Source organism: Protomyctophum parallelum (genome assembly GCF_964188405.1).
Source record: "Protomyctophum parallelum genome assembly, chromosome: 10".
NCBI lineage: Eukaryota > Metazoa > Chordata > Actinopteri > Myctophiformes > Myctophidae > Protomyctophum > Protomyctophum parallelum.
Window position 1 is genome coordinate 8709125 of NC_139704.1, and position 24355 is coordinate 8733479.

At 41.9% G+C, this 24355-nt stretch overlaps 2 protein-coding genes across 3 annotated transcripts in view; both read right to left on the reverse strand.

Annotated features, from left to right (window-relative positions):
• ugp2b (UDP-glucose pyrophosphorylase 2b) overlaps positions 1-14193 on the reverse strand; it is a 47100-nt gene extending 32907 nt beyond the window's left edge. Inside the window, exons 1-3 of one of the 2 annotated variants that reach the window (XM_083775240.1) lie at positions 13949-14193; positions 8537-8664; positions 4022-4129 (exon numbers count right to left, since the gene is read on the reverse strand). In XM_083775240.1, coding sequence (XP_083631366.1) covers positions 4022-4129; positions 8537-8635 — 207 coding nt within the window. In that variant the 5' untranslated portion in view covers positions 8636-8664; positions 13949-14193. Of the gene's footprint in view, positions 1-4021; positions 4130-8536; positions 8665-12900; positions 13252-13948 lie in introns of those variants that run through there. The other variant, XM_083775239.1, reaches the window with a different exon arrangement.
• A 901-nt stretch (positions 14194-15094) lies between these two features.
• Positions 15095-23757, reverse strand: LOC310865990 (malate dehydrogenase, cytoplasmic-like). Its single transcript, XM_083775241.1, has 9 exons — positions 23675-23757; positions 22776-22874; positions 22200-22296; positions 20497-20672; positions 18595-18717; positions 18317-18499; positions 16597-16710; positions 16340-16429; positions 15095-15625 (listed from the first exon to the last, which is right to left on the reverse strand). The coding sequence occupies exons 1-9, from the start codon at positions 23675-23677 to the stop codon at positions 15503-15505; spliced, it is 1008 nt and encodes a 335-aa protein (XP_083631367.1). The 5' UTR covers positions 23678-23757; the 3' UTR covers positions 15095-15502.
• Positions 23758-24355: the final 598 nt, after the last annotated feature.

The window sequence follows — 24355 nt, forward strand, 5'->3', positions numbered from 1 at the left end:
GAGAAGCACCACTTTTAGCTTTATAAAATAGCTGTACGCATTTGTCCGTCGATCAGTTGACTTTTCACTGTAGCGCTGCGTGCTGATAATGATCCACACTCCACTCCACAGCTGTTCTCGCTGATTCTCCTATGCGAATCTGCGTCGGCGTCGCGATCATCAATTTGTAATTAAAGAAAGCTTCTGCAGTCTGCACACACGTGTACAACAACAACAACGCCACAGCTGGGTGTACTGCTTGCGTTTAAAAACCCAACTTTCCACTGTCCAGCTTTCCCCTGCTGTTCTCTGGGATAGAAGCCTTATTTATATTCTACAGTGTATTCTAAAGTGTGCGTGTGCGCGTGCATGTCGAGTGAAATGAAGTCAGTTGGAAATTTCGACCAGGGGAGGCGCCGGGGAGGCGCTAAAGCTTTTCAACTTCCTTGATAAACATGGAAGCGACTGACAAAATACGGGACGTAAAGGCTCGGTTCAAATCTCAGTTGGATTTTCTTGGGCGTTGTTATGGTTGAATTAGTGTAAACCCTTCACGTCCCCTTCACGTTTGGATTAATCGTGGCATCAGGGTAAGAAACTTACATAGCGGAAACTTGCGCCGTTTCTGAAACGCGGTGGGAGGGGCCCAGTGTGTGACCTCATCTCGGAGCTACAGAATGAGCGTAGGGAGAGGGAACATATGGGGCTAGATAAAAACGGATAGTCTGTCTATCCATCCATGCATCCATGAGCAACATAGATAGATAGCTATATAGATAATAATTTAATTTAATTGAATTAATCCATCTATCTATCTATCCATCTATCTGCATAAAAAAACAAATAGTCTATCAGCATAAAACAAATTGGTTAAATAGATTATATAAAAATAAACATAAAAATGATATCCTGATGAATATCAATATTTTGATAATTGCTGAAAAGATATTGATCCTGATAATATTTTGCCATATTGCCCGTCCCTACCTCATATCACTATATTAAAGAAAAATCACACCTGGGTAGTGAGGGACACTCTTATCATCATACATCATCATGAATAATCTCGTACATCAGAATACCTAGCTGTGATTGGTGTAATAGCTGATTTGCTCGTTTGCATATGATGTACAATCGTACATATGACATTTTCCTTTCAATGTCAATGGCTTTTGATGTTTAATTTACGTCATATTTAGTGGAATTTTGACCAAATTTCTCCGTTCATTGCCAATGGCAAATATTGAGACGTGTGGGGACAAGATTTAGTGGACATTTGACCTGAATTCCCCTTTCATTGTCAATGGCAAATCATTGATGTGTAGGGAGTCGGGACTAAAGCCATGTATACCGGTATACATAGGAGGGGCTTGCGCCCCTCAAAAACACATTATTTGATAACTTTTCATCGTGCTCCTAAAATAATTTGTGTGCTACTAGATTTTTGAGTGGTGCAACCACTCCTACATCCAGCAATGTCCGTGTACCTGTGTGTGTACCTGTATGTATGTATGTATAAGTGAGCACGAGTATGTTACTTATTTATACCAGTAGGGGGCACCAGAGTGGTGCAACCACTCCTACAACCAGCAATGATCCTGTTGTCATGAGCACGAGTGGTGTGCGCATGCGTGAAATTGGAACGATACATAGAAGAAATTGGAACGATACAGAGAAGAAATTGGACGATACAAATTGGAATGATACAGAGAACCAATAGACGGGAGTTGCACCACTCGGTTCACACTGGTGTGATTTTTCAACTTAGTCGCACACGTGCTACTTGGAAAAATGCTAAGCGTCAAGCCCTGGGCCCAGGAAACAAAAGAGAAACTCATGACAGGGACACCTTGACATATAAATGTTAATTAGAAGAGCCTGGGTTTTTTTTCTTTTTAAAATGGAAACAGTAAAAACTCCAATAACAAAACAATATCTAGTTTTAAAGAATAGACCAAATACGTAAACCTAAATCCCAACGCTAAACCTAAACCTCACAGGAAGCCACGAGCTAGTCATAAAACCTGCCACTGGCTAATTTAGGAGCCATGGGGTGAATTAACCCTAAACAAAGCCCAATAAGGCTAAATAAACAAATCCTAAAACAATAGGGTAAACTTAAACTCAGGAATAAACTGGAGAAAATCTAAGAGAGTTAGATCAGGCTTCCTTCAGATACATGGCGAATGCACTCATTCCTTGCATTGTGCTTACATACATATGTAAGTAAGTACAATGCACTGAAGTCCCCTCAGTCAAGCCCCACCAAGAGTGGCGTTCAGTTAGTAAAGTTACACCTATTTCATGTAAATAACATGGTAAAATGTGCAGCATTGGGAGGTAAAGGGGAGACTTTCATTGTGAAGGGACGACAGGATGAGGAAAGGTGTTGTTGCTAATTGTCGAGAGTAATGGCTGCGTGTGATATTGAACAGTCAAACTATTCGTATCAATATACGGCTGTATCAACAAAATAATTATGTCATAGGTATATGGGGGCCTCATATTTGGTCTTGAAACGGGCCTCCAGATTCATAAGGCCGCTGTCTATAGGAGTGGTTGCACCACTCAAAAACAAACAAAAAATGTGTATTATGGCAACTTGTTAAATGACAAAAACCCTTGACTTCACTTTCATAATTGGAGCTGTCTGAAATGAAGGTCCAAGTCCAAAATAAGCCATCCGATAAGGAAAGTCAGGATGCAAAAAGGCAAACGATCCAGTTCGCCTTCCCATTATGAGTCATGACAGCAATACGCCCAACATGTGAAAAGAATCAGGGCCATCCCTCATTCCTCACAGCTTTCCCCTGGATTCATCTGATCAGTTAAGAACGCTTTGTCCCATGAAGTTTGTACGCTCAGGGTAAGTTCCACATCTAGAACAAAGAGCATGTAAGGAAAGCTGGATGCAGTGTTCCATTCCTTGTGCTTGTGACCTACAGTAGTCAAACTCTTCTTTACAGAAGAAAGTGCCAATAAGTGCTTCAGGTGTATGGGGATGGGACGTGTCTATTGAAGTCAAGAATAGAAGAACAAACAAACAAAGAAAAGTGGAACATACTTTCAAGAATGGAATTTGAGTTCTCCTTAAATGGCTGTATGGGGTCTATGGGCACTGAATCAGGTTTCCATGCGCCCTAAATTCCCTTCCCGCTCTGCCATTGGCTTCAGGCCTTGGAGTGTTATCAACTGTGTCATCTATAAGCTGCCTCCCTTTTAAGATGACCTGTCACTGTTATGGTGGGAGAAGGCTTTGTGAATCGACTGAAATGGGTTGTTACAGAATGGGAACACTGGTTCATACAAATGCTGGGCAATGTGACTTTAAAAGCCTCATCAAGTTATTTAGGGACCACATTTTTATATATGCGATACTGTCCTATTTTCTTAAAACTTCCATATATCTTATAACTGTATAGGCTGTGTGAATAACGGGTAACTAATGGGAGGAGATTACTTTGCCGACTTGTTTTCTCGAGACGGTTAGCTTTTCTGGGCATATAGGGCGGAACACGCGTGTGCGTGCGTGTTCGACTGTGCATGTGTGCGTGCGCATGTGCCTAGCTAAGTCATACGGTCCTCGTTTGAACTTATATATGTCGCCATGATGGATCACGCATAATACCCTGGTATGTGGAGAGAAAAATGCACATGCACAAGTGCATGCATGCGCACATACACACAGAGCAGCATGTGACAACTTAAGATCACTTCAATTAATGACATCTGTCATAGAATGCTGCAGGCCTACGTGGTAAAGCAGATGGACAATATGGACAGAAATCAATAGCCATTGACCTGTCCGTCCGTACATTTTGTCCTCCCCTGATGCCCCCTCTGCATGCTATTCAGATCAGAGGGCACCAGCAAAGGAGACATACATGTACGGTAAAGCGCAAAACACATACTGTACAGATGAAAGAGAGAAGAGGAGCACGTTGTGTTTTATGCTTTGACAATGTCAGAGTGATCTTATTGTGTCAGTATAATCAGCAGCTATGGTCATGCATACACACACGCACACTCTCTTTCCACTCACCGAGTCTTCCGGGGGTCGTTGAATCTTGATCCACTCCACAGATGGTCCCTTCACCTGAAGAAACCTGTGGAACAGCTTCTTGAAACCTCCAAAGTCTTTCCTGGACACCTGCAACACAAGCATTATGTTTTAGTCCAAATGACTCAAGAGTAAAAAAGTAAAGTAAGTCAGTCCAAAAATAATATAATTCATTTCAAGATAGTCCAGATAGGTTTGTTATTTGTTTGGTAGAGATTAAAAATCTATTAAGACGACCTCCTCACAGCAGAGGGACACTTAAAGGGAAACTTCACCCTTTTTGAAAAAAAAAATATATGTTAATGACTTTTAGAAGATTTATGTGTGTTATGTGGTTTTAGCAGTGAGCCCAGTGTCTCATGGACACTGGACTCACTAACTTCCTGCACTACATGTTATCTCAGTAAGCCAGCCCTCCCCCTATCCACAAGGAGGAGCAGTGCACCAAAGCATTATGAGAATAATGGACAACCCTCAGGACAACCCCCACCTTACCTCATCTCACTGGCCCATTAAGTGTGGATTTCTGTTTGCCTTTTAGGCTTCGTAATAAAATAAATTGCACATATGGGCCAGATATGACAAGTAAGTAAAAAATAGGCTACTCGTAAGAATAAGTTACTGACATATTATACTTAAAAACAAATCACACTCGTGTGAAGTGAGGGGCGCCCTTATCATCATACATCAGCCAATCAAATCATCACAATCCGTTCTACAAACACACACAAAGCTGTGCATAGGAGGAACTAGCAGCGCTCAAAAAGCGATAAGCTTCTTCTTCCTCGTCTTTCTATATCACGTCTTTCTATTGGCGCAGGTGCAGCGGCGTTTGGCTCGGCCAGGTCATCTGAGTGTAGCTACATCTCATGATGTCTCATTGTTTGTGGTTCACCGCACAGGCGCACACACATGCATCAGAACATGTTAAGCGTCCTTCGCCAAACCCACAGACGGTTCAGTGTTTTCCAGACAGCCAACGGTTGGTCATGGTCAGTAGCGAGATATTCATCTACAAGCTTGCATCTTCTATTTCCCCTTCTGTTTTATATTTGAAAATGTATGAACACTTTTCAACATGGAAACGATTGTGACGATTATGTAAAAAAGTATTGTTATCTCAAATAATTGTGATTAGACGATTATGTAATAATGGTTACAGGCCTACTTCCTTGTGACACAATTCTTCCCCTGAGGCAGAATCATAGAATGACTAATTTCGCCCCACCAACCCCCTATCCCCCCTTTACCCTGTCCCTGCCTCAGACATGTGTGGGGTTTCCAGTCATTGCGAACTCCTACAGTGTACTCCTCGCAGTAATGGACACTGGGTAACTGCAATTAAAAAGGACTAACCCGGACAAAGGCACTGGAGCACACGGATCTCCTTTTAAATATTTAAACAGCAAACACGACCAGCGTCTGCATTTTGACACTACTGCATTCTCACAGCTGTGACATGGAGACCAGGTAAATAGCCTCACCCTGACTTCACCTAAAGTGGAGAGGTGAAGGTTCAATTATCAAACAAAGTGTCACATGAGACGTACATTCAGCTATACACGGTTTTGTGTTCGCCAATACGTATTGTATTTTAATAGATGTTTTGTTTGAGCAACGTATACCATGTCACACATACATATCACAGCTGTTTTGACTCATGAATGCGCAGCAGCAGTGCCATGTTTACTGATTCAATATTTAACAACTCTGTGTGCTCCACTGCGGGTCAGTCCTTTTAAGTGAAGTTTCCCAGTGTCTTTATTAGTCTAGTATACATTGTATATTGTTATTTACCTTGCTTTAAGCTGACCTTTATATAATTGCTATTCCATATATTGAGTGACTTGAGTATATCTGTCCCGGAGAGCCCACGTTGAAAAGGCTTTGGAAAAGTCTTGTATAATGAGATAATGGCATAATCTTACAATAATTTGCTTATAATTTATGCATTTTCATGCATATACATGTTCTTCTGCAATGACACAATGGAGCATGTGGAAATGTTGTTCACTGTAACAATGACAATGACTGTACGTGTGTAACACGTACCCTATTAAAGGAGAATATTAAACTCATAGACTAAGCAAGATCATAAAATGCTGAAACAAGCACCAGTACACTTGAAGTGCTATCGAGTTGTACACCTGCTGTGAGGTAACAACATGACAGGGACTAATAACATATGGATCTGGGACTTCCTGTGGCCAGTCTACCACGTCAGTTATCTAAAAATGTATCTATGACGCACGACTCCATAATTGAGAATGTTTCAGCCTCATCCCAATGACTTCCATTATAAATTGAAGTTAAATATTAAAATTAAATTAAAAGTAAAAGTATGAAAACTTTCATTGTACCATTTAAGATAAATATTTCAAAAAAGTATACAAAGATAGATGTATGAATGTGTGTATGCATGTGTGTAGTGTACCTCCTACTCAACCTCTCAGGTGTGTTTGTGATCTTTCCATTAATATTCCATTTTCATTAATATCGTTATATTTTTATTTCAGCCAGTGTTGTAAAGTATTATCATCAAATTAAGTGGATAATGAACAGCATGTCATGTGAAACATGATTATCACCAGGATAACATGCATTCAGCTTGCTCTATGCTTGGGCCCTGGTGCGAGCGTGCGTATGTGCGTGTGTGACTGTGTGTGTGGAGACCAAAGGGTCGCCATGCAACTCCTTGCAACAATTATTCCCAACAATGGCTATGTTGCAAGGAGTTGCATTGGTGTGGTTTGTTTGTTGCAAGGAGTTGCATTGGTGTGGTTTGGGCCTTAGCCTGTGCAAACTAGACGCGTTATTTGGCGCAGAGGGATTCATTATGGATTATATCATCCATTCAGGCCGGGAACTGCTTTTGGTGTTCTAACCCTTCTGGACGAGAACCCCTTTTTGGGTTCTTGTTGCAGTACAATGTACAGTGTATAGAAACATATCATTTTTTAATAAATATTTGATTTTCTTTTTTTCAGAAAACTTAGGTCAGGCTTTAGAAGGCGTTTTTCGGCCTCAGTCCTAAATGGGTGAAGTCTGTGAATTAGTCATGGATTTTGGGCATAACTTAAATAAGATCAGAACGTCTCATTCCCTTAATTAACTATTTTATTGCGGCTAGCTGTTAGCATAAATCCCAGTTCCAGGTGCCACCATCAGCATTCACTTTAAGACGAGCTTGCCCGCCCCCCTGCACCACACACACACTTTGCTATTATTAGCTTAAGCGCTCACTGTTTACCTGTCGTCAGAAACGTTTACAATGTCGGGAGCGATGTGGTACAAAGTCACAAATGACATCCGAACTTTGGATGGCAGAAGATCCACCAAGGACAGGTCTCCAAAATACCCACTTATGGAGGTTTGAAAATCCTGCTTTGAATTGAGGTAAAGTTTGAACGTCCCATAGCTGGTGGTGACGGAAGCGTTGCATAGCAACTGGACCAATGTTAATACATTCCATCCGTAGGACGTCTGGAAACGTCCTAGCGCATCCTCAATGATACCAGGCAAGAGAAGAATATTCTGAAGTTTTTCCTTTTTAACGTTTTTAAGTCGGACTCTCGGCCATATTAACTTCCCGTTGACTTAGCTGTTAGCACAGCAGAAATAATGCCTCGTCTCTCCTAATCCAGGGCGCTCTCATTTCTGCTCCTCATCCGCCTCTCGTTCAAAATATGAACGCTTTTTGGAGCTTCTAGCGATATTATAAAATTCCCGGATTGTTTCCGGGGGGCCATGTCTTTCCGGCACCCCAGAGCTCCTATTTTGAAGGAATTGGGGCTCAACCATTATATACACAGAGTATAAGTTGGGGTCCGTATATATACGGACCTGGCGCAAAAATTATTAAGAGAAAGCACTTTGCTATTTAAATAACAGATAGGAGACAAACTATTTTCTGCTGATGAAAAGTGAAAGAGTGCGACCATATAGCATTATTGATAATGTGAGGCACATCTGCGATATCTTGACATATTATCAACTTAATAATCACTCGCTCATTCAAAGTTATTTTCTCCTTTATTTATACCACAAATTAAAGCATGCCAGAGACGCTGCGGCTTCTGAGTCCCTCAGAGAAATCGTCTACATTGTTGTGTATTGTGTTGAATTTGAATGGATTTTGATTGAAATGGTGGACGGCTGCATGCTCAGTGCATTGGAAGCCCCATATTTGATGGTGACACTGTCAAAATAGTCTTAAAATATATATCTGTGCTATCACTTTTCAGCCTGATCAGACTTGATCAGCCAAATTGACTTCCATTATAACATTTGAGATAAATACTTCAAAAAGTAGATAGCCCACTGTACGGCATACTATATAGCATGCCGTTTTTCATCATTTTTGAAGATAAAAAAAAAAAAAAACGAAAATCACTGTGTGAGTGATTTTCGTCTTTTTTTTATCCTCGTTTTTCATCATTTTTGACCATGGGCTATATTTTTTATAGTTGCGTGTGTGCGTGCCGTGTCTATACATACCTCCCTTTCGGCCCCTGATGTTGTGTCCAGTAGCTTCTCCAGCTCGCCGTCCATAGAGCTCTCCAGCTGTTGCCGCATTACTTCCTGGAACTGAGACATCCCACCGTTGGCCACGCCTTTACTCAGAACTGGAGAGGAAACAGAATGGTTGAGCGCCATATTTTTGAATGTCGACTTTCCCTCCTCCTTCCCAGACGCGACACAGTTTTCTGCACCATGAAGGGAGGGACTTTCACCCTATAGTTTTAGACTGCGACGGAGGGTTGCCGTCTCAAACGAACTTGAGCCACGAGAGACACCACCGAGCGAGCTAAAGCGAGCGAGTTGCCTTGTCGAACGTGGCAAAGTTCACTTGACCTCACAGCCTCATTGACCTCTCAGCCTCATTCCAGTTGCCACCTGATAGACCTGTTTGTTTGTTTCTGGCAACACCTGTGTGTGTCTTGGGTTGTGGCCCGTTTTGTGTCTATTATGAAATACTTAAAGCAGCAACTGCACTGCGAGTTGATAACAGCTATGACAATGCACATCAGAATATGGAGCTACCTGAAGTCCACATTTCTTGTAGCCGACATTACAAACTTGCCCCTTACATGAATCGTTATAGCCTTCAAGATGGCAACAGGGAATTCCCCCAAGGGCAAGTGCTGAGGGCTAGTCTACAAGGGATTATCAATTCCAGAAGGAATGCGGCCAATGAGTTGCAGCCCCTTCCTGAGTTTCAATTAGGCCTGACCTCAAAATAAATAAAAGATATTCTAAATCCTCCAGTTTTCTGAAATAAATATTTTCATGATTTTTCAAAAATAGCAGACCTACGATGCGCACTTATGGAGTCCCCTGGAACCAACCATTACCAGTTCATCCTTTAACGACTGTATTGAGTGGTATAAATGTTAAAAGTGGCTTTGTTTCCGGGTTATATAATAAATTACAAGAAAAATTAAATGTTACTACAGGTATTATCACTGTATGGAACATAGATCTAAAAGATTACAATATCAGAATAAATTGGCAGAACGTATGGAATAATATTCCACTAACATCTCGTAATTATAACAATCAACTAACCCATTACAAATTGATCTTAAGATTTTATTCTACACCCAGGAAACTCTGCCAAATTAAAATACTACAAAGTCCTCTATGCTCACTATGTCCGCTAAAACCCATCGGAATATACATACACATGATGTGGGAATGCCCAGGAGTATTAGCCTTTTGGGCAAAGGTGGCATTATTTCTGTCCGATATAGTTGAGACAAACATACCGTGTTTACCACACATCCTGTTGCTAAATGATGACTCATCTCTAAGCCTAACACTTCACAAGAAGAGAGTGCTATTTGCCGGTTTAACAGCTGCAAAAAAGATGCTGGTAATGAGATGGAAACCACCCCATAACCTTAGTATCCACCGTTGGAAAATATCCTACTACGACGTCTTGAGTTTGGAGGCTTCCAGTGCTCGAGCACAGGGAGCAAGGACAGATTCCATCCAAGCCCTACTCACAGCGGCACAGAAGGTTAAATCAGGACTCCGTTAGGTCGAATACTTGTACTCCTGTAAACAAAGTCTGACCCATTGTTGTTTGTCCTTTAAAACATCATTGCCAGGTTTTTTTTGTTTTGGTTTTCATCATAATTGTCTTTTTAGAAAAAAAAGAAAAAGAAACATGTATTATGTTATACGTATGCACCATTGTTGTTTCCCTCTCCTGTAATGTCTGTGCTAAGGGTTCTTTTAAAAAAAACAAAATAAAAAGTTGGTCACAAAAGAAAATAGCAGACCTACAAGCTCGTAGCGCGCCACTCGGTGGCGCGCTATGAGCTTGTTGATCTGCTATTTTTCAATAGCTAAATTATAACATGTTTAAAACACCAAAAGGGGTTCCCTCCCAAAAATGGCTTAAGAGGTCCAAGTATTGTATCTCTCAAGTTTTTGCGCAATGTCTGACATCCCTCTACTAGCCGCATAACGATTGTGCCACAGGGGACACCCGTGGCACAATTATGCGATGCTCAACCAATGGCACATCTCCCACCCTAAAAAACATTAGTAATCTAATTCAGAAATAAAAATCACACCTGTGTGAAGTGGGAGGGGCCCTTATCAACGCACATCATCATGACGTAAAATAGACACTAAGGGCTGTATTTTGCATGTCTTAAGTACCAGGACTTATTCCCTAACTTGCGTAAACTAAAGACCTGGAGGCGTGATCAATGCTCTTTGGCCACTCAGAATAGCCAAATGGCATTGATCACGCCTCCACGTCTTTAGTTTACTCAAGTTAGGGAATAAGACCTGGTACTTAAGACAGTCTATTTGTGCAGACACTATGACGTAAAATTCTCCATTCATTGTCAATGGGAATTAAATGTTTGTTTAGGACAAAGTTTGTGGACAGACACCAAAAGCTGGATATAGGAGAGGCTCAAAAAACTATATTACTGAAACCAGAGAAACAGACAGATAGTGAGGGAGGTGCAGGAAACAGAGAAGGGGGAGAGACATAGACATAGCCAACTGTGAGTATGTATGGTCATATGGTGCCCTGCTATTTGAACACTTCTGTCTGTTTGGGCTTCTGGTCTCTCAGCAAGTAGGCCGATTTCTAGGAAGAGGGACATTAGCCAGCGGCATGGTGAGAGTACCAGAGAAACATACGATCTAATCCATGATCCTGGCAGCCAAGTCGAACAAGAGAGTTAGCAGGAACAAATACTTTACCGACACAGTATGCCAAGAGGACAAGAAAGACTCTTGTTAGCCTCCAACAACATGGCTTCATCATAATTAGGGCCTCTGGGAATGGGGGAGATTTTGAGCGAAACTAGCACAAAAGTCATTTAGGTATCATATTAGGCCACTGGTTTTAACAGACAGGATTCCAGGAATAAACGTGTATTTCCGGCACTGTTGGAACGATGTGGGTGGAAATATTTGCTCAATTGGTTGGGACGTACCTACATATGAATTTTCCAAATGTTTAACTTTACATAGTTGCTGTAGCACCACCATCAGGACTATTGGTCTACATTCTCCACACAATGCCAATTCAGGACATTTGGAATAGGAGTAGGACTGGACTTATGTCATGTGCAATACTTTATTTGTATGGGTAGGAGGGCAGAGTGGATATCATCAATATCATACACTGTGACTGCAGTATACAGTTAGGTCATAATTGTGGAGCTTTACTTTGCAAAGTAATTGTAGCAGCATACTAGCACAGCAATTTTGAAACATTTAATTTCACTTTTACTATCCTTGCTGTAGTCAGGCATCACAGCTATGCCAACATAAGATACACAAGATCAGTTAATTGATTACAGAAGGTGTAATTGTGCTGCCTGACAGAGCCTTATCTGACCTCTTCTATATTACAGGTATTCATTAACATAGTACATGGAATATGGCATACTGTACATGATTAAACAAAACCAAGACATAAACCAGCAGACTTTAACCTCTTCATCCACCTGATACAGTGGTTGATGAGGAAATACACTTGGGTCCATTAACTTCTCTGTAAAGCCAGTCTGATATACTTTGTGTACAGATTTTAATGGAATATAACATATTGTAAAATAAACAACCATAATGTGACATGACATAACACATGTTTCACTGTATGGTTGTGGCTATAAAGCATCAAAGTATCAAAGTCATAAGGGGGGTTTCTGATGCATAAATCAATTGTGCAATTATGAAAATAACTACCGGTAAGCGGTAAGTAAGTACCATGAATAGCCTATACATTTGTTGTTGTCTTAGTGGGAGATGTAACCTTAAACTATAGCCTACCCAAAGAGCTACACAGGAGGAATCAATGACCCCAGGCAACCACTGTGGTATCTGGGGTAGCCTGGGGTCATCGATTCCTCCTGTGGACTACTGTGGTAATTATTGCCACAGTAGTCCAGTGGTATCCTAATTGAACTAGCCTTGGATCAAGACAATCATAGATTTTGATTTTTACTTTTGTATCTATATGCAAATTAAAATTAAATTACATCTATGATAGTCTTGATCGAAGGCTATAATTGAACTATGGATTATAGACCACTATAGAGCCATTGAGCAAGAGAGGAAATGGTCTTGCACCATAACGTAAGTAATAAAAGTGTCATCCTCTACCCATTTGCTGCACATGACATATGGAATTACTACCCTGACAGAAGTAATGACATGACTACAACTTAGAACAGCGCTATACAAGACCTCTGACTGTAGTATATCGGTTGAAGGAAGTTATCTCCCAACAATACACCGCTTTAAACACAGCAATGAAACTGAACACTTGTAAGTGAAAGGTCAGTAAGTACACAGTAAGCTTCTACATCCCCAAGATCGCTTACCTTCTACATAAAGTGCCATGTTTCAATTGTTAAGTCGATGCCCCCCAACAATTGTGTAGATAACTGTAAATCCAACAAGCAATCAACGTTTCATTGAAATCTCCCAGAGGGGTACAAGAACGACATTTAGTTCAGTACATTCCTTAAGAATAGACAACTTTCTTGAGGTAAAATTCCCAGGCGAGACGACCATTCATTCTTCTGAAAACCAGCGCTGCGGTGTCGAGCCCCTACGAATTAAACATCCCTTGGCTTTGACCACCTTCCCATCCAAGAAAAAACAAGGACACCTTCATCGGATCACGTTCAACTTCACCTCTGTGTATGGCTGACTGTGAGCCAAATGTTGTCCCTTACATATGCGGCTTTAAACAGATCTGGTCTATGGTTTTTATTGCTTTCGGGTTCTGCCTCTTTTTCAGATAGAGCAATGCACGTCACAGTTCTTTGCGTGACTCCCAACTTATTCGAGTCCATCTCTTATTAATGCCTCGCCCCCATCACGTCTCAACGTCTTATAACTGCAACCGAGCGGGAGCCACAAATCATCTATGGTTTGCCATAGATAGTGCGCATAACCTCAGTTACACATGGATTAAAGATCGCGTATGACCCGCAACTTCCAGAGCTGCTGGTCAAATTAATTATGCTGGTTACATTACATGATGTTCTCGACGAATAGCAATGGATCCATATCTGCTGTACTGTACACCTTCTCAAACACGATAGATCAGATCACCGTGCAGCATGTGCAACTGCAAATCGTCGTCAGCAGCATCGTCGCCGTGGATACTGCATGTGTCGATGATTAAGATGTGATATTCAAAATACTATCGATTTTGAGCGATGCATTATTGGCTTAGAATGCCACGCAGATGAGGATGGCGTGTTATGCTATTGAAATGTGCGTGCAAGACTACACTCGTCGCATTTTGCAGTATGGGATGGTATCATGGTGATAGGGGCAAACGACCAAGAAAGAAAGAAACAACACAACAATAAAAGGACATTTTGTGCATATTCTGTAATGCTGCTGCTCATCTCTTACTGTGTGTCGGATGCTGTCGGAAGAAAGTCGTAGAGGGCTGGCCTTGGACCACAATCACCAGGGACTTGGGGAGCGAGCAGCAAAATGTATTGTGTAGTTTTATTCAATGTTCGCACTTCTATTTTCATTCAGCATTAATCGTTTTGGTAATGTAAAGCAGCACATGAGCTCATTAGCACAACAATACACGAGACTATAATAGTTTAGGTAAAGATGCATGCATTACAAAGTCAACCCAAACAGGAACGAATTGGGAAGCGTGTGAGTGATTTTATCCAATGAGAACGTTGCTTTTTAGAGGTGACGCCTAAAGGTTGACCAGAGGACCAATAGAGTTCTGCCACGTCCTCCTTGTCCAACCAAAGCTTGGTAGTGGTACTTCCGTACTGGTACTGGTAAGAAATCAATCATAAAGCATCTTCAAATCGTTGTGTGTAACTATACTACTAGGAATACATGCTTTCTACTGCACGAGTAAACGCTACGGCTCTGTGAGGCAATGTAGGGTTGTGCGCACACGCACAAATTGCAGAAAAGACACATGTATACCTTTATGCGAGAGCTGCCTGCAAATGTTTGGCATGACCATACAAGCTTCCCCACTCCCTGGGCCAGGCCATCATTCACTAGTACCATGTTCATAGAAACACTATGGTTCAGTTAGACACAATAACAAACGTGGTTACATAATAACAACTACCATTATGTTTCTGCAAAAAACCTTGTTGGACTGTGCTGCCCTCAAGTGGTGGAATTATTATGTTGCAGCTAATGGCATTGATTGATTGATTGAAATATTTATTAACAGTTTGTAGAATTTACAGTACATTTTAAGCACAAACTCAATACAAAGACTGTCAACTGTGAGTGGACGACCCAATTAAGCATTACACTTGTTTACAACAGGGTCCACATTGTTCAATTCATCAAAACATTTAAAGACATACAAACATTTAGAGACATACAAATAGACATTTCCAGGTATAAACTAACATGTTATCTCAACTGAAGTAAGTGTGTAAATAAGGGGTGAGTTGGGTGTTGCGTTGATGACCTGGATTTAAAATCAGACCTCCGGCAGTGTCTCACCTTGGTTTCCCATCTCTACCCTTAATACATGCAAAAAAAAAGAAATACGCAATACAGTTCCTTATTTAAATTACAGACTTGCCTTTATTCAACCTTGTAAACATTTAACTTTGACTACAAAAATAACAAGTACATTGCCTGATCTTTTATTGTTTATACAATTAACTGTTTCAGTGACTGTAAACTCAGTGCATTGACTGTAACAATACTCCAACTTAGTTTAAGAGGGTTGTTTTAGCAGAAAGGGTTTGTTTAAAGATAGTTTGTAACAGATCATTGTGGACTCACACAACCACAGTCTTGTGCACACACACACACACACACACACACACAGTCTCGCGCACGCACACACACACACACACACACACACACACAAGGAGGAGGGGTGGAGTGTCATAGGCGTGCGTCTGGAGGTTTAGTGGTGTCTAAGTGCTGGATGATGGTGGCACCTGCTACTGGGTCTAGTCACACCCCCAGGAAGGTCACGGCCGTGTCCCTCTCCTCCATTAGCTCTGTGGCTGTGGCCTCCATCTTGCCTCGGGAGAAGTCATTGATGACCAGGCCTTCCACAAACTTCCAGGACTTGTCCTGATAAAAAAAAAGAAAAAAAAGACAAAATGTATTCCTTATGGTCATGTTTAATGTACACTCACAGAAGTGAAAATTGTTAACTTTTCACTTGGTAAATAGTAAATGCACTTCTAGGGCTTCAGATACACCTGGAGAGTAAAGGCCTATTCATAGTCTGGATTTTCGGTGGTAAGGTGACCACCGCTCCGGTGGTGAGCTGACCACCGGAGCTGAAATAACGTTGAGCGGTGGTGAGTAAAAACAGAGAGAAGGGCTGGAGCGGTGGCGGTGGTTTGCTCTTCACCGCGGCTCGTGACGTCATGTTGTAGTTCGGTGGTCACCCCACCACCGTAAAACCAGACTATGTATGAGCCTTAACCCTAACCCGATTCTAAAGCAAGGTGTTAAGTTACAGCAAGGTATGCTGAAACCCATTGAGAGAGAGTGGGGGATAGTGAGATAGTGATGGGAGATTAATCTGCAAACACATCGGTATGCGGCCAGAGTAGAGCTCTAACATGATCAGGGAACATTGTGAAAATTTATGTTTTATATTACATACATCAAATTTGTCCTCTCCTCTGGCATTTACCCATCCAAACCATCACTGGCCAAATACAACACCTGGGGAGACACACTTACTACAGTAGTTATCTATCAGCTAAGCTCAAAACAATCCAACAGTAGCATGGTGCTAACATGGCTGTTATAACAGCATTAACTAAGTCCCACCTTGATCTGGACTGGGAATGAATAGATGAGGTCCTCAGGGACTCCATAGCAGTTGCCAGTGGAGTAGACACCCATGGAGATGAACTCGCCCTGAATGTCAAAGAGAAGGAAAAACTACAGTTGAGTAAAGACACTTCACACCCTGGTATGTGTGTTGAATACTGGGCCAGTCTCATCTTAGGAATAGAGAATGTAGACAGTTTCAGGAAATCCAAAGCAATGGAACCTGATTCTCAGCACCATTTTCAGGCGTTTACCTCAGTGGTCCCAGACCAGATGTCCCTCATGTGATCACAGATGGCCTTGGCTGCAGACATGGCGCTGGAGAGCTTCCTTGCCTTAATGACTGCAGCTCCCCTCTGCTGCACTGTCTGGAATGCAGGAAGAGGAGAGGAGAACAGGTAGGCATATTTTATTTTGGCATAATATGAACATGTTTTGTTATGTCGTGCCTTGTCCAATACAGTGATACGTCTATCTTAACAAGTGGCCAGTTTTTTTAAGTTGCATTTTGGACTTTTTGGGGACACAGATTTTTACAAATCTCTTTATTAAATTTTAAGTGGACAGAAAGGGCAACATGTAGTTCAGTATGACATAAGTGGCGACAGCAAAGAGTAAATAAAGACTAAAATAAAGTAGTGAAGATAATCTAAAGCAATATGACCAGTGTAACAGTACTAGTCTGATAAGCACATGTGAAGGACTTTAAAAATAGCCAATATTTGTTATTTACTGGCCGATACAGACCAGTTGACCCCATACATAACTTGTCCAGGACTTGTCCAAGGAAGCTTACAGAATGAACAGACACCGCTGACGTCATGGTACGCACCATGACACTTTCATGGGAGGCAAATCTCACACCTGAAGTTCCATGAATACATGGCAGTGAATGGAGCCGGCTGGATCAGCCAGACAATAATGCGTTATATGTCTTGTTATTTTCCAGAAGAGAAGCGATTACTTTACAAAAAGGTCATTCAGAAAGTCATTCACAAAAAGTAGTCCCGGAAAAGACATTATGTGATTGGTCAGTAGTCACTTGGAGTGGCAGCCTCCGCCATATTGGAGCTCAATATGATGGCCTCCATAAGATATGTTGTTCCAATGAACTGCAGCGGCGAATGAGGAATCTAGGTTTGTCAGGTGAAACCCGACTAATGAAAGCTCATGAAATGTAGACGACTTTATCATAGTAGCGACCTCCTCGTGATTGGTTGCCCATCATAGTAGCGAAGTCCCTGCCAGCCACGGAGGCTGCAGAGCAAAGCAGCAGAGCAGATCATACTCACGGGGAAGAGCTCACCCAGAGTCCCCGACACGGCGCATAGCCACATACTACTGTTATTTGACACGTTTGAAGTTATATCGATTGACGTTTGAACATTGCAAACTAAACGCGGGTGAAACAGCGCAGCCAAGGTGGGGTGGGGGTGCATGGCACGGTGGCAGACAGACAGCTCACAGCTAATGTTATGAGCCAACTGCAGCAGCAGCAAAGCCACAACAAAAAACAATGATTGAACCACAAACAGAACGTCGGAAACGAACGCAAACGGCTGTGACGTTCTGACACAGAAACATACACGTTACAAAAGAGAGAGCGCTTCTTTCACCCGACAAATATTACTATGTAATCATTTTTATGTATGGTTTCAACCCTAGTCCATCTACATGGTGGTGGGCAGGAACTTTATCCCTGATCCACCCAGAAGCCCTGAACCATTTCTTTAATGTGTGCGCAAGAGAGAGCATGAAACAGTGGATTGCAAAATGCTGTACCCCCTCCTCCAACTGTATACTTTCCCCATTTTCAACTGTTTTTATTGTATTGTATTGTGACACTTGCTTTGGCAATGTAAACGCATGTTTTCTCATGCCAATAAAGCTGCTTTGAATTGGATCGCTGTAGGAGTGTCAGAGCAGTTCCCTTACCCATGATAACTATATAACATGGATCATGTTCCAACTCACAGAAATGAAGTCTCCTTTGAGCCAGGCATCGTCTTTGACAGCATCGAAGCAGGCCAGGTCAGCATCGAAGCCGGCCATTTTGACCTTGCAGTGGTGAACATCAGGGTACTGTGTGTTTGAGTGGTTACCCCAGATTATCACGTTCTTCACATGGGTGGCAGGCACGCCACAGCGCATCGCCACCTACAGGACCAAAAGAGGAAAAGCATGTTTTTACATTTTAGATTTTTTTTTTGTTAAACGTGATAGCATAAGAAAGTGATGTAGCACAGACAGACCTGGGAGCGAGCCCTGTTGTGGTCCAGACGGGTGAGACAGGAGAAGTTCTCCTTGGGGATGGAGGGAGCAGACTTTGCTGCAATCAGACAGTTGGTGTTTGCTGGGTTTCCTACAACCAGAACCTACAACACACACACACACACACACACACACACACACAGTAGGAAAGATTTTTCACTCGTCACGGACACACGCACGCATGCGCACACACGTCACTTATAGTAGAAATACGTTTCCCTTGTGACCATCACCGGAGGAGTTCTGCTCATTGGATGAGTTACATTCCTTCCTAGGAACTTGCTTGACAGACTATCAGATTATCATCAATTACAGCCAACACCACCATGAGTCACAACATTGTTCACGTTGTTCCAGTGGGTTGTTGTTGCTGTGTATGTGGTTTTATTAATACTTGTATTTTATTAGTAGAGCCACATGAAGCTCAAGTGCAAAACCACATTAATGAGGCTGTATTATATATATACTATGGGTATTTTGGTATTAATATTGTCACTTACAGGCTGCCAAATTTGTCCACCAGAGGGTGTTAAAACAGCAAAACAAACATGTTCCAGCTCCACACAGCTCAACTATGCACCTCTAGTCTAGGTTGCATCGTTTAGCATGGGTCTCATTCTGTGAGCATCTCATGTCTTCACTTTGTTGTGATTCATAACCAAATAAACAGTAACAGGAACACAAGGCTTGAGCCATAGTAGGTGACAGTAGGCCTTGAGTGGAAAAATTGCCAAATGTCAACCTACTTCAACTGTTCGCCAACCTTAATCCAGTCACCAACCTTTACGCATGTTCGCCAACCTTAACCGGTCGTTTTTCGCATGTCGGACCAATGACTGGTCGGAAAAGCGCACAAACCCCAATAAACCGGCCTCTCCCAAGCAGACAAGCTCTCCTCCTACCAGTCAAGGTCACTGGAACAGGAATATAGGCAGGGTGGGAGAATTCACACATTACCTTTTGCAAGCTTGTGACAATCGGCAGTGTCCTGGATATCATGGTACTACTGACCAGTTCCAACATTACATGAATTATAATAACTGAAAATGCCCAGCTCGGTTGACAGCTGCTCTAGTATCTACTATGTGTGTGAGTCTGTGAGATAGTATAGTGTCCCACTCGGTACTCGCACACAAACTATCCTGTCAGTTAAAGGTTAAAGTCAGCATAGAAAGTGAAGACCCGTAGTATGTCAGGTTTAATATGTCACCAGTCCTTCCTAGGAAGGCACCATGCCAGGCTTATTATAAGCCTGGCTGCAGAGAGTTGTACAACTGCTTAAACCCTGCACACAACGGTACACATTATGTACGGACACGCAGTCTGAATTGACTCCAGTTGTTCCATCACATGGCTAGTCAGCACTCAGCTGACTATAAATTGCAATGGGCCTTTCATGGGATGTGTGCTTATGACAGGAGTTACTATTCATTTCAACAGTTTCCCCAGACAATACTTTTGTCCCCAGGACCTAATATATACTGTCTAAGGGGCAAACACTACCAGATGTTCCATTGGTGAAGTACAACCATAGAGCTTACACATTCTGGGTTTCCCGAATTCCTTCCGTCATTCTGTCTTCCAGCATATACAACCATATGAACCCTAGTGTCCCTATTCTGGGGGCAAAGATTCAGCAAAAATGGCAAGCTATTCTCAGCAAAGATTTGGTCTAGAGGAGTAAAGGAGTTGTCCTAGTCTGACCACTTGTGGGGTTCAAGTTGTTAACAACACCACATTGTAACTTTCTACTGGAGAAAGTGTGATCTTGTCTGTGAACTTCTTCTCCCCCATCGTGATGCAGATATACCCATGCTGCTTTAAAATTAATGCTGGATTTCGGCTGAAGCTTTAGCACGACACAAGCATCCTATGTCGTTTACCTTGACAGTTTTCTTAGCGTAGTTCTCCAGCGCTACTCCCTGGCTCTTGAAGATGGCCACATTGGCCTTAAGCAGGTCTTTCCTCTCCATGCCCTCCCTCCTGGGCATGGAACCCACCAAGATGGCAGCATCCAGGTCCTTGAAAGCTACCGCTTCCTGGTCCGTGCAGACGACGTCTGTCGGGAGAAGAGCAGAGGGGATTGCAGTAAAAAAAAAAGTTGTTGATTCAAATGAGAAATTTTAAATAAACCAATGGGTGTTAAATTTACTGTGAAGCACACAGGATTATGCTCTCAACAATTAATATAGAAAACGTCATGAGACAACAGAAGACTAGATGTGTGTATATATATATATATATATAGTACAATCAGGTTCATAGTCATATAGTTTGACAATACGGCTGGATTACTTGGGACAAAGGGGACTAAATGGGAGGGTGGCGCACTGGCGGGTCCTGAACCAGAGGTTGTTTGCTAATATAGTTGGCTGCTGTTCTGACAAATTGTCCAAACACTCACTTTTATTTGCCTTGTTATATTCAACTAGCCTTGTAACCAAATGTTACACACTAGTTATTTATATACATGCATGTTCTGGTCTGACAAAATATTTCTAAACAGCACTTAAAATATATTAATTAAAGTGTTAATTTAACTCTGAGACTCAAGAGTTAATTTAATGAGTCCGAGTTAAATGAATATTCCAGAATTTGCTGCCGTGTTATGTACCTTGTTGAAAATGTATGTTATGGTCACGGGTCCCATGTGTGAGCAGCAGCAGAGCTACTATATTGTAGGGCTCGCCTCAAACATAGAACATTGTCTTTCCCAGCACTGTCAGATAATACAGGGGCCTCTCACAGCCCACCCCAAACAAAGCAAAGGACAAGCACTGTTTCAAAGGAAAAATTCCAGGTCACAATGGAGATGGAGCGTCATGGCGCCTCGCGAGTCACGACTAGAGCTGTGACACCGATTACCGTAAAGACACACAAAGACTGAGCCGTTATTTGGACATCAAAAGACAGCTCTCTTTCCATTTACAGTACAGTACCGTTTTTTTTATCTGTGAATTTCTATTTACATAACTGACAATATAAAGCAGTGTTTATCAACCAGTGGTCCAGGGACCACCAGTGGATCACAGCAAAATGATGGAGCTGGTAACCAAATGCACCCTTATAAATATTTAACTCTTGAGCATAAAATGTTATGGTTTTAAAATGGAAACCAATTTTACGCTCTCAAGAGTTAAATTATTAGTCTACACAATTAGACAATGTAGAATTACTAGAATAATTGTTATTTTTGATCAATGTTTTCCTGCTTTATCTCCCAATGGTACCACATCAATACAGAATGGAAAATATTCTAAGTCTTGGGTCTGCTGCCTCTGATTCCCCGGACCGATGGGAAAAATCTGGGTGGCCACCACTGACCCCTCCCCCAACCTCGCTGAAGTGCCCTTGAGCAAGGCACTGAACCCCCAACGAACCCCAGTGGAGCTGCTCAGTGGCCAACAATATAAGACTGGTTGTACTGGTCAGCTCTTTCGGGTTTTAATGAGAGTCTGTGTAAAGCAATGCACTCCTGAAAAAGATCATTAGTTCTCATGGAATCTCCCCATGGTAAATAAAGGTACACCAGTCCAGGAGGACAGCACCGTTTGCTGAAATGTCACTTGGTCAGCATCGTGGGTACCTCTCAGAAGTGGGAGGGCACAGTCCTGCAGCTCCATGACGACGCCCTCCAGAACTGGCAGCATGGGTGTAATGTCCAGCAGGAGCAAAACGATTGGCTGAAGGACAGAGTGAGCGATGGACGGGGGTGAATGTTTTAAGACAGATCATGAGGATCAAAAGAACATTCTACACTAAACTGAAATTACCTTTCAAGTTTCAACATATCATGACATGCAGACAGACATGACAAAGGATTATTTCATTTGAGATGACAGAACAGTCTGACTGACAGCCTAAGCCATGGGGGTGACTGGCTGCTTCGACACAGGCCAGATGGATCATGTGGTTTTAAGAGTTGCCCTAAGCACCAGATCCATTTCATTGAATCCAAGGTCAAACCTAAAGCCTGACATGAGTCTATGAATTTACCTTGCACAGTTTAATCACCTATTGATAACGGGTAGATTCAATCAAAATGACCAGGTCAACTGGATAAATTCTAAGTCATTTTATATGGGGACTGGCAATATCTCCAACGCTGCCATTACACTTCCCTAATGAGATCAGTGTGTGTATACTGTAAGCCCTTCTTTACCTGCTCTTTGCCAAACACATCTCCCTTGGCAATGCTGAACAGAAGTGAATAGGCAATCTGCCCGGCAGCACCGGTCACCAGAACTCTAATAGCCTCAGACTGAAAAACAAAAGGGAGTACCGGTAGTTAGTAGTACTAACATTCAGGACACATGTGACTAGATGTGGGTCCCCGACCCGTTTTTGGGACGCAAGTTGTCCCACATGGGGTAAGGCAGGACAAGTTCAAAAATAGCACGCTCTCTGCATAGCAAGAGTACTGCTTTAGACACTTTCTTCCATTACATAACAGGCTGATGTATTTATAAAGTAACTTGGTATCTTTTCCATTCATTTAAATCCTTTCATCCCACCTCTGCCATTCCAAAAATAAATAAAAAGTAGTCACACTATCTGGTCTGGAGATGTTACACAGTAAAACCCTCAGTGTCAATTTCGATCTATTTGTAACTCAGAGTTTATAAATGGAACCAAATAGGTCAATTTGACAAAATGTTGTACACCGAGTTAAGTGTGAAATTACTTAGTTCTGTTTGCAGACAGAGGCATGCAGCTTCACTCATTCACCTGTTGCATTCTAGTTAGCTATAGACAGCGACTACTGCTGCTAGTACTACACTGCTGCTACAACTACTACTACTACTACTTTAAATTGTTAATCCAATTTTTATGCATCATGGCAGCCAGCCAAATAAACCAACGTGGGAACTAATTTACAAAATGAAGGCTCACACAGGCTTCTTTTCTAGAGAGGTTCCAGGAATTTCCAGGCAACAATCTCCAGAAATCAGCACGGAATTCTTTCTTAGCCCATTTGTGGTGAATATGTGAGTAGTCACTAACTACAACATGCTTTACCAATGAAAACTTAAATGTGAACAATATTTTCAGTAGACTCACCATGTTCGTATGACAGCTCGGGCAGCTCTCCCACTTCTCACGCAACCATATGGGGAAAATCAAGTCACTACTTATCCCACGTGACTACGTCAAACGTCATTACGTATTGATTGAACGCAGAGGGAGTACTTTGGGAATTGTAGTTTTACGAGTCCTCCCGGTCCGTTACCAAAGATTCGTTCACCTCACCATCTTTGGTTTTAGTACTACTAGTAATAGGTGAAACAATTTGATTAAGCGATGTGCTTTAGCATAGTTAAGAGTAAAGACAACATAACACCATTTATAGCTTTATTTATTAAAATACACAAATGTTTTGTTTCACATTATGATGTACAGTACACAATCCAGTGAAAACAGCAGCAACAACAGCACTATTATTCATAATAATCTTCATAAAACTTTATTTTTTGAAAGCAAGGATTCCTTGCCAAGGAAGTCACAGAATCGGAAGTAAGTATCTGTAGCTTATTACAATTTTATTAACTTGACTTGACGCACTGTCTGCTTCAGTATAGTTGGTAGTTGCTTGGCAACCACAACCCTCCAATCCCCTACCAGCAGTAGTAGTATCGTTAGCTTAGCTTGCTAACTATGCAGCCGCTAAATCGCCGGAATGAATCTGGATAAAACTACAGCATCAAATTGGCGACGACTACTTGTTCACGTAAATTGACCAGC